Below are 15,824 nucleotides of genomic sequence, written 5' to 3'. Positions count from 1 at the left end.
TGGCAGCAATACATGGTCCAGCCATAGTTGTGGACTCGTGACATGGCTGCTGCTGACTGAGTGTGGATGAACAGGCTGTTGGGGTGGCAGTGCCAAGTTTTGTCCTCACTCGGCCCAGCCAGGGTGGCACAGTAATGACCGTGGTTAAATCAGGTACTCTGAGACGTACACACACACACTCTGTGTTTTTGTCCCCACAAAATCCACAAAAAGAACAATCCACACTAACACACGGTGACCACTTTCATTAAGTACATTTTGAGTAGAGCGCGATGAATATTTGACAGGAGGAAATCTCTTAATCCTATTCCAGAACTTTTACTTTTCTCACAGGTGGCGCTGAGATCTCACCCTCCGCGTGATCCTTCGTGGCTTTGAGCGCATCTTTTTCTGACTGACAAACTAAATAATTCAAACATCTTTCATCCAGCTCAGGTTTCACTTGGCCCTTTGAGCCGATCCCAGCCGACGGTAGGTGAAGGCAGGTGGACGTCACCAGTCCATCACAGGACAAACAGTCACATTCACACATGTCACAGCAATTTATTCACTAGTATATTCACCAGCACCAGGCGTTGCAGGGAATGAGAGGAAGGAAAAGAAACTTCTGCAAGTTAAAGAAGCTTGATCTGTTATTCACGGCAAGATTTGTTGTGCGTTTAGTATGTGTGTGTGTGTGTGTGTGTGTGTTGAGGGGGGTACAAACTCAATGTTAGCAGGTTGGAGGCACATTCCTCAGTTGATTTAGGAGGCATTAAGATGAGGAGGAATGTGTCAAAGCTGCAGAGGCTTTAGTCCTCTGTGGTGTAAACTGGCTGGGAGGAGCGCCGAGGCTTTCTGACAGCAACGTCTGACGGATGACTGACACTCGGCTTAAAGTGCGATGGATGGAGGGCAGAGAGGAAGAGGAGTGGAGGGAACCTGTGGAGGAGAAGAGGCATCTAGGAAGACCCATGAAAAGGATGATAAAAGGACATTTTTATATGTTTCAAAGAGAGAAAAGGAAGATTTATCGAGATGTAACTTTTAAGGGAGGTCTAAGTGTGGACTAAATAGAGTGAAAGGGCACGAGCTGAGATAAAGGAAAAGAGGGGGAGATAAGTACTGTCAGGAGAGGAGGAGAGGATGCCAAAAAGTTGGGATAAACGGCTGGAAAAGAATGTGGAAATAGTCACACTCGCATTGGGACGAGGAGGGGCAAATCAGGAGAGAATCACCACTCATATCAAAAGGATTTCAGAAGCTTATCTTTATTTGCTCAAGATGGTTTGATACTTGAAAGAAGAAGAAAAAAAAATGATACAGAGAGAGAATACACAAAGGTTCTTTTTCTTAAGGTCTCATTTATACCACATCAGTCGCTGGGTCAGTTGTGCAACTTTGACAGATTACAGTAGATCAAAGGAAAGCAACAGGTTCATATTATTCATTTTTCAAAGATTTTCTTTCTTATATATATACTGTATATATATATATATGTAATGTCTTTAAAAACACCTGAACTCAAACTGCTTTATTCATACCACATTACAAATTCTAAAGTGGTGCAAAAGCTTTCATCTAACATCAAACAAAGTGAGCTTAAAGACAAAAGCATCAGGTAAGACGTGTGCATGTGTGTGTGTGTGTGTGCGTGTGTTAAAGATTCATTGAGTCCTGAGACAGTGTACGCATATACAGTAGATTTGTGTGTTTCATGATCAGTGTGTTTCAGACTCTTGCTCGTGTGTGTGGACTAGACTGATAACACCACTGCGCCTTTGGTGAAGCTCCCAGATCAGATTGAGCCGCGTCGGGGGATATCGGGAGGATATTTACTGTAAAACAAAATCGGTTCATAGGACTAACACACATATTGCAAAAGTTTAAAAGATAATTCTGGTGATTTTCTACATATTTTCACTGTTAACAAATGCAATGACCAACAGTGAATTGATGTGTGTATTGTCTCTGTATCACTCAGTGAGCTCCACTGTTGTACAGGTTGTACTGTTGTACAAACTGCAGTTCATTTGGAAGCAGCTTGGCAGACATCAACTTGAATGACGCCCACGATATAGTTTGAGCGACACACGCGAGTCGTCTGATACGCAAGAAAAACACGGACCGGGAGGGTAAAAAAAAAAAACCGTTAAATGAGCCCCGTTAAAATTCGGGTGGCGCAAATGTGATCGCTGTAACCGGCTGTGCTGTAGAAACTGCGGTGGGAGAGACAGTCTGGAAATCTGTGCTGTAAGAGCTGCGCGATGGGAGAGGAAAGATATCGATCAGTGCAAATTGCACAAAAAAGTGAATGAATTTTCTGAAGAGAAGTGGAAAATTGTAAGTTCCAGACACGTCATGTAGCAGCTTTAGTTGCAAATAAAATATGAGCTATTTACAATATAAAATGATTTTGAGCATACATAACACACCAGTCTGTGCCTCAGAGAAATGACATCTTCCCCCAGTGGCGGTGAAAATCAATGTTTGTGGCGCTGCTTCCAAATAAGCCTCTTTATTCTATGTGATGCAGAAAGTGAGGAAACAACGGAGCTCCAGCTGGCAGATCAAGAATGATCATGCTCCAGACACAAAGGTTTTATAACAGAATCAGTTCATTGTTGGTTTTGCTCTTTTCATGTACTTTATAAACAATAAAATTGGAGAAACTCAACCAGGTACGTGTCTATTTTTTCCAGCTCAGATCTAAACTACATCTGAACTCATATCAAGCAATAAAAGCACACAAAAGAAGCCGTGAAAATGAATCAAATAAGCCAATCGTTTATTATTTTCACACCTCTACAGCTACATTTTTGGGAACAGAGGTCTGGTTCAGAAGTGAAAAAAAGGCAAACCACAGCCAGCGAGCAAAAGAAATGTGTACTCACCTAATCCCGCTGTACGTAAACATGACTTTACTTCCTTCTCGTGTGCTGAATGCATCCAAATCCTTCCATAGAGTAATGAAAGTGCAAACACCATTCCTATTCATTCTTGAAGCATGCATCATGTACAGTTGACACACTGTATGCATGGCTCCTTTACATTATACGTTCGGTCGATTGATCTCTACCCTCGCTCCGATTTTGACACCCCTGCATGTTGTTTTGGACATAAAGCTACGTGACAGCACAGATCAAGTCAAAGTGCACAAAGGGCAAAAGAAAGAAACTCGCAACATGGATAAAGGCAGGAAATGAGCGCTCTGTCAGTGTCGATTTAAAACCTATGTCCTTCGCCCCGTACCTTCGTCCCATCCCTCCCACTGACCAAAACTCCGATGCTGATGCCGCCCACCCCTGCTGGTGGAGCCCGGTGGGGCTGACGTGTCACACGGTGAGGGAGATGAAGCTGTTGTATCTCTGGATGTTCCTCTTGAGGATCTCTGAGCACGGCCCCAGCACACGCTCAAAGCGGGGCCTGTCCAGCTTCACACACTTCAGGGGACCGCGGGCGACGACAGTGGCTGCCCTGGGACGGTTCAACAGCAGGGCGATTTCACCTGCAGGAGGAGGAGGAGGAGGAGGAGGAGGAAGGGGTGAAATTAGAAGAGACAATCCGCTGGGAAAGGGTTTCCTAATACTCATAATGTGGCCCAAAATATTGAAATAAATATACTAAGATTTTGCTATAGTGCTGCTTTGGGAAAGAAAATACTTCTGTATAATAATGTGTATGTAATGTTACTCAACAATTAATGTCTCACTCACTCACTCACTCACTCACTCACTCACTCACTCACTCACTCACTCACTCACTCACTCACTCACTCACTCACTCACTCACTCACTCACTCACTCACTCGCGTTGGTAGAAATAGCACAAATGTGTAATTCTACAAAATATTTGCAGATTACATGTTATTGATATTATTTACACCTTGGCAGAGTGAATAGTGAGCATTTTATCGATGTGGACAACGGACAGCATGTCATTATTAAGTAAACAGTCTGAATTGTTTTCCCTCCAATAGCCGTATCACTTTCAGAAAACCTTCAGCTGATCCGACAATGTTTGTGATGACATGAAATCTATTATAGGATCATAAAAAATGGCGCGAGCTAACATTTGACCTTTCTGAGATTCTGCATCCTCCATACATTTCTCATGTCAAAAGAAAGATATAATGAGGACAAGTCCTTGCTTTAAGTAGCTTTTCTCACGTGGGGCTGAAGCTGGAAAGTAGACCCTGCCTAACGATCACTCACCAAAGTAGTCAGAGGGTCCGAGGCGTCCAACTTCCACATACTCCTCATTGTCAGACCGGCGCTGCAGAACAGATGCGATTCCCTGGAGAAGAGGGAAGAAAGGAGGGAGCGTTAGATGAAATTAAGGAGGCACACAGGAAGAAAGGACAGGATGAGAAGTAGAGGAATAAAAGGAGGAAGGAGAGTATGAAGAAGGGCAAGATGGAGGGAGGGGTAGGGGTATTTAGCAAGGGGCTGAGAATCATCAGGAGGATTAAGCTGAGGAGAAATTCCTTTGCTTCATAGGAACACAGGTGCACAGGATTTACTCCGCTTTTCTGTGGGGCGGACACCTGTTGTGTGCGACGCACAAGAACTGAAACACACACTCAAGAGTGTGTGGTACAAAACCCGATCGGTTTGCTTATTGCTTTTGTGCAAACAGTCACAGCAAGGAAATAACAACCTCCATAACACAGATGGAGTGAAACGCAGACTTGTGCACTGAGAAAATGCACAATGCAGCCAGGAAAATCAACAGCTGATGTGTGTTGGAGACACCGAGGAGCTACCATGCGCATACTACTTCCATCTAGTATAAATACATTTTGTTTCTGTTCACCGTGTCCAACAGATGACAACCATTCATGCTGTCAAATCTTGCAGCTGTGGACACATTATATAATATGTATTTGTGTTTTTCATCAGTGACAGGGTTGCGCCTGATGTATTTCCATCTAGACTGAGATAGAATATCCATGTTAAATGCTACTGTCTGGACATTTTCCTGGACACAGAAACTGCTGCAGGTTAAACACTCCAGCAGGGGAACTTCCCAGCTTGTCCTGGATCGTGTCGTATAACAGACTTGACCGTCCCAGCACTCCCCCGCTTTCTTTAATCCGTTTCTGCTTTCTCCAGGCCTTCTGCTGACCAGGCTAGTAATGCTAAATCTGAATATAATGAGCTTTAATGAGAGCCCCCAAAAAAAAAGCTGTCAGCTGCCGACTGCACGCACACAAAGGTAAGGCTGTGTCTCAGGGACTTAGTGGGTTTTTGTTTGAAATGAACTGTGGAGAAGGCTGCGTGTGTGTGTGTGTGTGTGTGTGTGTGTGTGTGTGTGTGTGTGTGTGTGTGTGTGTGTGTGTGTGTGTGTGTGTGTGTGTGCATATGCAAGGAGGGGTTACCATTTAAGTAAATGGAGTACACTGTGTGAGTGTCATTTTAAAGTAAGTCTTGGGCAAACTGGTTGCAATGCAATTACCACATCGTGACACAGCAAGGTGGATTTAGCTCTGCAGTGAGGGTCTCCGGCGCTACGACAAAATATCTTCTGTCGCTTTATCCAACTGAGGCTCTCAGGAGGGCAAATCTGATTCCAGCTGAGTCTGGGAAAAGGCAACGCCCAGTACACCATAGGGTAAACTATCAGCAATTTTATCATCACCAATAGACCTCAAGTGCATGTTTTAGTCCTGTGGGTGGGAAGAAAAAAAAATATTACAGTAGGATCCCCAAGGATGTTTCACTATAAAATCTATAGAAAATGTGTTCGTGAAGCAGTAAGAGAAGGCAGTACGATGTGTGAAAAAAAAAGTTACAACCGAAGACAACTTGAGAACGAGGTCTCCCACCAGTGCGGACGCACGAAGCGTAGTGGGACGTGAATGGAGGGACAATGAGGCGTTTGGAGCACTCAGACTGCAGTGTTTACAACTGGCTGATTCCTCTTCTTTCCACTCACGTCCAAACACACAGAGTGAGACAGTGCAGCGACACCAGTACAGTAGTCCTTTAGCGAACAGGCCTCATCACCCAGTGTGGTCCAGATAACCATCTCGTACTGTACCACCCCAGGGGTTGCACTCTACTCCACAAATATATCCTTTTTATAAACATCGCAGAACCCACCCCCTCCAAACACAGGGTGCACAGGACGGGTAACAAGAAAGGATGGCAGGGAAGGCCAGGTAATGCAAGACAAAAACAGAATATATATGTAAAACTGTAGCATCTCGGATGTGATGAAGCAAACAACGGCCCTGAGAAAGAGAGAGTGGCCTCGACAGGGATGAAGAAAGATGATAGACTGAGCAGCCGGTCCGCGGGGCCACCCAGCACCAGCAGCGTCTGCACCTTCTCATTCAAACATACGTCCACTCACTGAAGGACAGCGTTTCTCTGGAATTTCACAGGACTGCTCTCCAGTCAAAGCACGATTCCCCAAAAAATGTTTCAATACTTTTAATACTCGTGTAACTCGCTGCCGCCGAAACGAGCCCTTCCATTAACTTTATCAATCCTCAGTCTATAAAAGTAGGTTTAACCGCCATTAGCTAAATTGCATTTCAGGGAATACATGTAGGTAACAGACAAATGACCAGGAAATATAGTGAAGAGACACAGGGTTGCTTCAGTGTGACCCACAGGGACCTTTAAGACCACTTCGGTGAGATTACTTTTGTTCGAGGTCAAAGGACAGATGTGAGCTGCTGTTAGTGCTGACGACTGAGATGAAGGCGAGTGTATTGGCATAGAAGAAGATAGCAAGGTTCATGGGGTTACTTTATGTACATACGTAGCTTCTGCCCTGACACAAGTGAATGCAGTTTTGTAATATTAATGTTCTACTTTTTTTTTTTTTTGTATTTTCTGTACGGTCACGTTTCCTCCGAGGAGAGAGAGAATCTTGCTGAGTCAAAAAAGAATAAAGGGTTTTGCATGTGAGGTGAGTCAAGCTGGGGGGTGAACTACAGGAGTAATTGATGTGTGGTAAGGTGAGGCTGTCTTCATGGCCCCTGGAGCCTGTGAAGCCGTGTTTGTACAGTGTGAGGGGAAAAATGTAAACGTGTCACTTTTCATTAGGGAGCCATTTTTTCGGAGCGAGCGGAGAAAGTGATGTCTTTTTACCTGCGCTTTGTTAATCTTGCATGTAATTAGTGATCGAGTGGTTTGCCTTTGACTCATCCACCAAAAACCACAGGAACAACCGAAGGAGAAAAATGGAGACACGAGAGAGGTAAGAGGGAGGGCAATGCATTAAGAATAAATGCCTAGAAAAAAAATAATAAAAAATCAGTGACAACTCGGCCTTAAAGGCAGGAATCATCTCTAAAGGTAAGCACTGAAATTCACTCAGAAATTCCTTCTCTGCGTCGTTATGTTTGAATCAACTTTATTTCTATCATTGTGTCTCTGCCATCTTTTACTCATCCTTCTCTCCGTCTCTCTCTCTCGTCCCCCCTCCCGGGAGGCTGGGTCTCCTGACCCCGTGTGAAAGTCAGTAACACACATTCCACCACAGTCCGGCCCGCTCTGGGAAAGTCGGGCTGGATCGCGAGACGGGGAGCCAAAGTTTAGAGGTAAAGTCAAGGGAAAAGGAAACCTTAAAGGAAAGAGCAAAATTGTTGCGAAGTGATTTTTATTTATTTTTTAAGAAAAATATGGGGGGGGGTGAAGTGAAAGTTATTCCTAAATGAAGGACGCACCCTGCATGATTTAAAAAGCAATGATACACACAGACATGAACTTCTGGCTTGCTGATACATCTAATCCGACTCTGTTGTTTTCCCTCGTCTTCATCCATCTTTCCATCCTACAATCCCCCAGATTCCTCTGCATTGTAGTTTTTTTTCCTTTGGTTTGATTCAGATTGATGAGTTGTACATTGCAAGTAGCAAGATTTGTGTGTTTCCATTTTCTGCCAAATAAAAATGGTCTGAAGTATTGAACTTTTGATTTGAAACCTCAACTGCTGAGCTGTGACATTCCTTGTTGCCACAAAGGTGATTTAATGTAATGTTGTCCATTAGAGCAGATACATTTGACTGACACCAGAATGGATAAAAGAAAAAGCCTCACTGTCTCAACAACTTAAGAGTGAACATACTATATTTTTTTATAACCGGCAGAAAAACACTGTTGGATAAAGAAGAAGGAAATAAGCGAAAAGCAGGTCATGGACGGACACATAACTCAGCGCTCCCACACATTGTAACCAGTCAACTGCTCACTGGACTTATTGAGGGACACGGACGAGTTGAACAGACATATATGACAGAAAGACTTACAATGTGAGAAAGACTGGATAATCTATGAGACAGTTTGATAATGGGAGAAGCAGCGGACAAAACGGCAGCAGGTTGTGCCCTCGTCCCCTCTAGATGGAGGCCTCTTGACTTGACCCTGGTGAAAGCTTGTGTAAGTATGGAGTTAATCAAAAGTGTGTTAGGATGACAGGCAGGGGGCCCTTCATGAAGCAGCGCCAGGGGCCCCCCTGTTCCACAAAGCCCGCAGTGTGAGGGGGGCTCTTCTTTGTGGTTGAGGGCCGGGGCAGCGAAGTCTGTCTGCTGGTGGCAATAAACGGGGATGAGTTCCGATGTCGGCGAAAAAGCCCACCAACGTCTCTGTGTGATGACATGTACATCAACCCGAGGCCCAGACTGATGACATGTACACTGTCACAGGCCCCACAAGTCAAGAGGTGCAGATTATGGGCAAAGTGAGAAAATGGATTTGGATAGTGGCGAGTGCTTGCCTCGAGCCCCGCTGAAGCTTTTGCAAATTCTTACCTCTGTGATTATGAAGAAGTCGTCGCCCGGCTCCCCCTGCACCACTATCTTCTCCCCGTCTTCAAACTGAACCGGCTCCAGAGCATCGGCCACAGTCAGACGTTCCCACTTATCCAAAGACTCTGTGAATAGACAACAAATCCAGAGAAACGGCGTGTGAATGCGCTGCAACAACAAGATGAAGTAACGCATACCACTGTGTTTCTGTGAAATGCAATTATAGCTTTTCAATTCTTCAATAAATTATGTTTGGTTTCAGTCTACAACAGTGTATGCAGGTTAAAGAGGAGTGCAGGTAATCAGGAATCAATGAGTTCAAATGGTCCAGCCTATAAAAAAGAATATTTCATTTGATTTGCAGTGGAATTGCCATAAACTGCAAGATGACGGGAAGATTTTCTGTAACTGACAATAAAAGAACCATTTCACTTATATGCTGTCAGTGCTGACAGAACGGCATACATACTTCATGTTCCCATGACTTTATGGTTCATTATGTCTTGAAAATCAAAAACTACCTAAAGCAAAGTATTTAAGCTTTGCACTTATATAGTCATTACAGTGGCCCTCGGGACTTCTATAGCACGAACGTTGCGAAAAGAAACCATGATTTAATGTCATAAAATAGACAGAAGCACTCCTTCAATGAAGATTTATGACATTTAACAGTCATAAATAAAACAAATAATCAGGTCAATCTAATAAATAAGCAATTTTCCATAGAGGCTTTGAACATTTAGATTTTGCTTTTAAAAATCTGACAGGGAAAAATGGTTCAACTTCAACTGATATATAAAATCCCACAATTTAGTTTTTCATATAGAATTTACTTCAAAAATAGTCCTACTTTCACACTTGCGGAGATCACTGTTGTCTGATCAAAACAATTAATCCATTCTAATGTGGAATGTGACTCATGTGCAGCGGAGACATCACCAACATCATCAGGCTTCCCCGGATGAAAGAGCGACTCATTGTTTTGATTGACGCGAGTAAGAGGGGAAACGCTGCCGCAGAATCTCTTTGTCTGAAACTTTGTCTCCTGATGAGCTCAGTAACTGATCCCAGCGTGTCTATTTGTGTGTGCAAAAATGTCTATGTACTTAGGATTAACTAGGGAAGGTCTCATGGTCCGAAGGTGTCCAGTGTCCCCTGCAGTGGGGCCGTGGTGTCTGCCAGACGCAGATGGATGTCTTCTGTCCGGTAGCCGGCTTGAAGGCAGCAGGTCCTATAGAGGTGGTCCCTAACAGCTCGGCAGGTAACGTGAGACGCGAATGTGCTGACTAGAGAAGCTACATTTCACGCTTCACAGCGCCTGCACCCACTTGGATCACCTTGTAACTCACACATAGTAAACACACTGGGAACTGGTCATTGGGATGTTGAAGTGTGTGTATGTGTGCGTGCGTGTGTGCGTGTGTGTGTGAGTGATTTGTTTTCTCTCCCTTCACTCCTCGACATCAAGGGCTTGCACCCAATTTCGTGGCTATCTGAAAAATCAAAGACAAACAAAAACACTCCCGCCTCCTTCCCCTCCTCCAATTCAAAGGGGCAGAGCAGAGAGGCAAAGTGACAGAAAGAGGAATGAAGAGAGGAAAACCACTTGGAAGAGGGAGGCGGGTGTTTGAATACAGGCCTCAACAAGGCTGTCAAAAAAGGAGCCACAGAAGAAAAGGAGGTGAATGAAAAGAGAGCGGACCGTGCGGAGACGTTCTCCTAAGACCTAAATTGAGTGTATGTGTTTACTCAGCCAGCTAATAACTCTGTACAGGGGGCACGGCCTTATTCTACACACCACACACACACACGATCAAGTGGAAAGGGATGAGATGTCAGTTCCAATTGCAACTCATTTCTAGAGTCTGAATGAATCTCATTTGCTATCCCTCCAAACCCAATCGCCTGTGTAGGCCGGTGTTATCCAAATTCCAGTGGGAAAGAGAGGCTTAGCTTAACTCTCCATTCTTTAATTGTCGGCACGGAGACATTGCAGTGTGACTGGCTTTGGTATGAACGGCGTGAGAAGATTAGGGCCGCACACACAGACCTCACTCAGCCGCGGGCCTCGTGTGACAACGTGCGCCTGTGTTTACATGGGTTAATCTACAGTATGTGTTGAGTTAACTGCTCCGGACTCGTTGACCTTTTAAATATTAATGCATAAAATGTTAAGCGCGTGCAAACACACTCATGGTTCAGCACATTCATAGATGCACAAAGAGGAGGAGCAAGACGGATTGCCCACTTTCTCACCATGTGCTAATCTTTGCTGCACTTACCGAGGATGGAGACCTTGCTCAGGAACTCTTCATACATCTTTCTCTTTCTCAGTGTGCTGCCCTGTAAGAAAATGAGCAAGAAAAAAAACACAATCAGCAAAATTTTTTATCATTATTGCAAATGTTTTTATCTCATGAAACATATTTATTGCATTATGAAAGACATTCTCTTTTCACTCTCAACTTTTGTTTGAAAAGAATCAATGTCAAAAACTATATGGAAACTTTAATTCCCAAAACATTTCCATGATATCTTTCTGGAGGCCGTTTACATTTTTAGTCTTTGAGCACAGCAAAAATATGAAATGAATCTTCAACTATGGGATTATCACAGTTCATGGGGTCATGGTTATTGAGGTGTGTATGAGATGTGCGCTAATGTTTATGGCATGTGTGAGTGCGTGTCTGTGTGTGTGGCCCACCCCGCCCATCAGGCAGGGGGACTTTCCCCTCTCCGGCTCTGCCATGAAAATCAGGTACTTCCTGACAAGTCCGAACCCAGAGGGACCCCCTTCTCCTTCACTGCACAGAACCACTCAGGGGGAGCAGAAACATAAAGGAGAGACGTGAGTGAGGAGAGACGATCTTGTCCGCCCTGTCTATGCCTTTGCATATGGAAATGATATATTGAGGCTGTCTTTAGTGCATAAGTGCCAGAGTCCCACTGCTGCCTCTAATTTCATATAATTTCACATTTTGTCTTGAAAGGCTTGAGAATATCCCCAAGTGAGCCAACGTCAAACTCAACATCGTAAACAACTTGATTAAAGGAATTCTATCCTATAGTGCCTCCTTCGTGGATAAATGATTTGAGCGTGTGTGTGCGTTATCAGTGTGTGGAGTCAGAGCATGCAGTCTGTTTTCAGTTTTGCCACTTATGTTTCTCTGCTGTCTCTGCAGAGTCTAAACTTGCTGATTAAGCAAGCAAATACAAACACTTGCACGGGTGCAGTGTACTGTATCTCTATCAGACTCGCTCGCACATGCACGCACGCACACACACACACACACACACACACACACACACACACACACACACACACACACACACACACACACACACACACACACACACACACACACTGAACTTCCAACGGAGGTTGAACTGTCCCTCTGATTTAATAAAACCTCTCCATAGAGCTCCTCAGACAGGCTTGCTGAGCTTAAAGTCTTACCAGACATACATAACATTACATTATAGTGTTGGATTGATTTATGCCAGTGCTGTTAAAGGGCTGGGTGGGCCACAGTAATGTCAGCAATGTTGGGGTTCACTGGAATGAAAATTATTCCTTTCTCAAATTAGTTTTTTAAAATTTCAAATGACTATGGGTTTTTTTTTTTTTTACTCTTTGCATTCTTTTTAATCTGCATCCGTCCCTATCCACCCTGTCTACTTGGGAGGGCCTGAGCACATGTTTCATATATATAAAAAAAAAAAAAAAAACCCTACTCATACTTCTGTTGACTGTAATGTCTTCTCTTTTCCTGCGGTTAAAGATGAACCAGCATCTGTGTCTGTTGGCTGCCTTTGAGGTGGAATCATCAAAGACTTGAGGTGTGGAGCAAAGCCAGGCTAAACCAACTGTACCTTCATGTCCCTACTCCATCACCTTCATCTCTGTCCAACGTGAAACACCTCCCCCAGCACCGCGCGGCGGTCTTTCATATCATCTTTCCCTGCTCCCTTTCGTCTTGCGTTCTGTTTGTTGACAATGGTCTGTCGCTTTGTTAATGTCTATGTCTGTGGCTGAGTATGTTTGAATATCAAGGTGACACGACAAGGTGGGCATTGTACGGCTGAGCGCTACACACGCCGGAGATATGTTTATCAGAGGTAATGGTGAAACATTGTTTACCCTCTGATAAGGAGAATGGTAGGATGCATGGCTGTGCAATGACAGTAAAGAAAAATACATAATATCACTGGCAGGATGGAGAAATTCTACATAAACTATCATCAACATGCGATGAATCTGAACATGTTGGTCAAGTAAGCCATCAAACATAACAGAACATTATTCATTCAATAAATCACAATAGCAAAACACAATATGGAAGATGACCGACCACAAGGACAAACTATGAGGTAAAACACAGAAAATATCTTATTATAATGTCCACAAACAAGTTGGCAGTTGAGCCAGCGTACCCAAAAACTAATTATACATTCAAATGGGGAACTTGCAAACTCCACATGAAGGTCCCGAGCCAGTAAACAAAGCTGAGACAAACCATGAAAACTGATGGCAGTCCCCATGCACCTCCCAAACCTCCTAACTAGGCGCAGACACAGGCATCCAGCCTAATTCTTACTGGAAAACACATGCACACGCATGCACGCACGTGCACGCGTACACAGAATGCTCATTGTGTTTGGCCTAAGTTGTTGCCAGAATACCACACTTTGTAAAAGCGAGCTTTACAAATCATTGACAGCAATAATTAACTCCAGGTTCACATAATTCACCCCGACTCCCCTCCTGCTGCTGTTGGAAAAGAACGAAGGAATGAGATCCGCAGAGAGAGAGAATCCTCTCAAAGAAAGGTTACCGGGGCAGACTGTGCCCTCAGCTTAACTATGTGCTCGAGAGGTGACATGAGTGCTGGGCAGGCCGGTGCCAACTTTACACGGAGGTGAAAGGTCCAGGAGCAGACCCTCTTCCATCTCGGAGTGTTTAAACTGTTTGACATACAACAGAGTTTTTTCGCCGCGGCTGGCAAACGCTGAGATGCTCGCAGGCGCTTGAAAGGTTAATTGGAGTCTATCTAATTTATTTGGAATGAGGTGTTAGGGAGATGTGAGGAAGCATTTAACCAGTCAAGGAGTCTTGCGCCCACGCACACACACGATAATTACTCATTTTAGGATACGTGTGTGTGTGTGTGTGTGTGTGTGTGTGTGTGTGTGTGTGTGTGTGTGTGTGTGTGTGTGTGTGTGTGTGTGTGTGTGTGTGTGTGTGTGTGTGTGTGTGTGTGTGTGTGTGTGTGTGTGTGTGTGTGTGTGTGTGTGTGTCAGTGCGTCTCTGACAGCGAGGGCAGAGCACCTTGTGTTTCCAGTTTAAACATTTGGACATTCCTGGTAGATAAGCTCCTGCAGTGGGAAGTGTGTGTACAGGCATTAGAATTGACCCTTTTTCTCCATCGCTCCCCTCCTCTTTCACTTGCTGCTTTTACACATGAAAAAAGAGGTCTAGTGAGACATTGCTCGGGGGAGGAAAGAGGAGGATACACTTTTGTGAGAGAGCGTGTGTCAACTGGTAAGTTGATGCATTCGGAGCATTAAAATGAAATGTTGTAAGGACTCTTTAAGTGCTTGAGTGGGAGAAAGCTACAAGTGAGGATCATGACGGATGACTCTCGAGGGAGGGGGGGGTCATTTTAATTGTTTGTACATACATTATGCTTATTTATGTGATGTGTCATGGTGCGTGATTGAAGTTCAACTGAAAAATGTAAAGGGTCTGTCAACTGCTTAATGCACAGAGGCTGTAACAACATAGGAAACCAATAAACACTATCTGTACTATAATTATAACAAATGACGGCAACTCTGTGCTTTCTTTCTCCACGTACAGTGTCTTGGAAAAAAGATAATAGTGTGGCGGAAATCTGATAAGCTTAGGCTCCAGCATGTGGAAGCATGAAAGAAAAAGCACAGACTTATGCGTACTTAACTGATATGTGTGATTGGATTAAAGCCCGTACCATGAGAATGCGCCGGTAGCTGTCTCGGTCAATGCCCCACAGCTTGAGATCAGTCTTGGCCTTGACAGTAGCAGCTCGAGGAGTCCCATAGATGAGGGCAAGCTCTCCAAAACTGCCTCCTTCTCCAATGCTGGTCACCCATTCACCATTCACATACACCTGCAGAAAGATTTAGAATTAATTTAAAAGAAGACAAGGGGGGCAAAAGGGGCATGGATGACTGAATAAAACCTAACATTGCTAAGTTAATGATAAAAATGATCAATCTTTTGTTCATCTCCTCAGTTTCTGGATTGTTAGATTTGTTTGCTTGGCTTCCCTCTAAGTATATGATGCTTGCACAGCACTCAGATGAGATCCTCTCGCTCTCCTTTCTCCCCATTAATTCCTTCAATTTGCTTTGTCCTGTCTTGTTGGAGTCCACCCCATCACATGCACAACTCTATTAAAGCCAGCCAGCATAGCTCTGCAGACTTCGGTGAGACTCATCTCTGGGGCCGTTACAGTTTCACCTGCCGACACACTATCCACTATCTTGTTGACTTAATTACACAGAGAGAATGGCAGGACCCAGAAGGAAGGAGAGACCGTTTATCCCTCCGTTGGCTGTTGTTTGCCGTAATTGTTGCAAGCTCGTATTCAAGTTCAGAGGAGACCACGAGGGACTCATCCTTCACCGTAAACTGGGATAGTTTCAGAGATGCTGAGTGTCAGCTGCAGTCATTTCAAGCCAAGGGGAACAATTAAATACATGTTTATAAAGCGTTACGTCAGAGAACACAGCTGGCACTGCAGTCAAGTTATCTCTTAAACTGTAAATCTCCACACTTGCACACTCAACACACTGATCCCAGAATGTTTCAATAGACCTTTCATGAGGTTCCTATGACAATTATTTTATTTTCTCATGAGAGCTTTTGGTACTTGAGGCTCAAGTCGAAAAGACAATTGGAAAAATCATATTAAAGGAGTGAAATTGACACATATATATCAGGCTAAACAACAGATGTTGTTTTGCAGTTGTCAGCAAAAACACACATTTTGTACATAGCGGTAATAATACAGACTGAATTAATGAAATGTATTAGAAAGTG

At 44.0% G+C, this 15,824-nt stretch overlaps 1 protein-coding gene across 2 annotated transcripts in view; it reads right to left on the bottom strand.

The window, feature by feature from the left end:
• Positions 1 to 1,237: 1,237 nt before the first annotated feature.
• prkar1b (protein kinase, cAMP-dependent, regulatory, type I, beta) overlaps positions 1,238 to 15,824 on the bottom strand; it is a 54,317-nt gene continuing 39,730 nt past the window's right edge. Inside the window, exons 7-11 of one of the 2 annotated variants that reach the window (XM_080488069.1) lie at positions 14,731 to 14,889; positions 11,023 to 11,083; positions 8,744 to 8,865; positions 4,194 to 4,275; positions 1,238 to 3,487 (exon numbers count right to left, since the gene is read on the bottom strand). In XM_080488069.1, the coding sequence (XP_080344195.1) occupies positions 3,315 to 3,487; positions 4,194 to 4,275; positions 8,744 to 8,865; positions 11,023 to 11,083; positions 14,731 to 14,889 (597 nt within the window). In that variant the 3' untranslated portion in view covers positions 1,238 to 3,314. The remainder of the gene's footprint in view (positions 3,488 to 4,193; positions 4,276 to 8,743; positions 8,866 to 11,022; positions 11,084 to 14,730; positions 14,890 to 15,824) is intronic. The other variant, XM_080488070.1, reaches the window with a different exon arrangement.

This window comes from Lipophrys pholis, assembly GCF_963383615.2.
Source record: "Lipophrys pholis genome assembly, chromosome: 19".
Taxonomy (NCBI): Eukaryota; Metazoa; Chordata; class Actinopteri; order Blenniiformes; family Blenniidae; genus Lipophrys; species Lipophrys pholis.
This window is presented reverse-complemented; position numbering and strand designations above follow the sequence as displayed.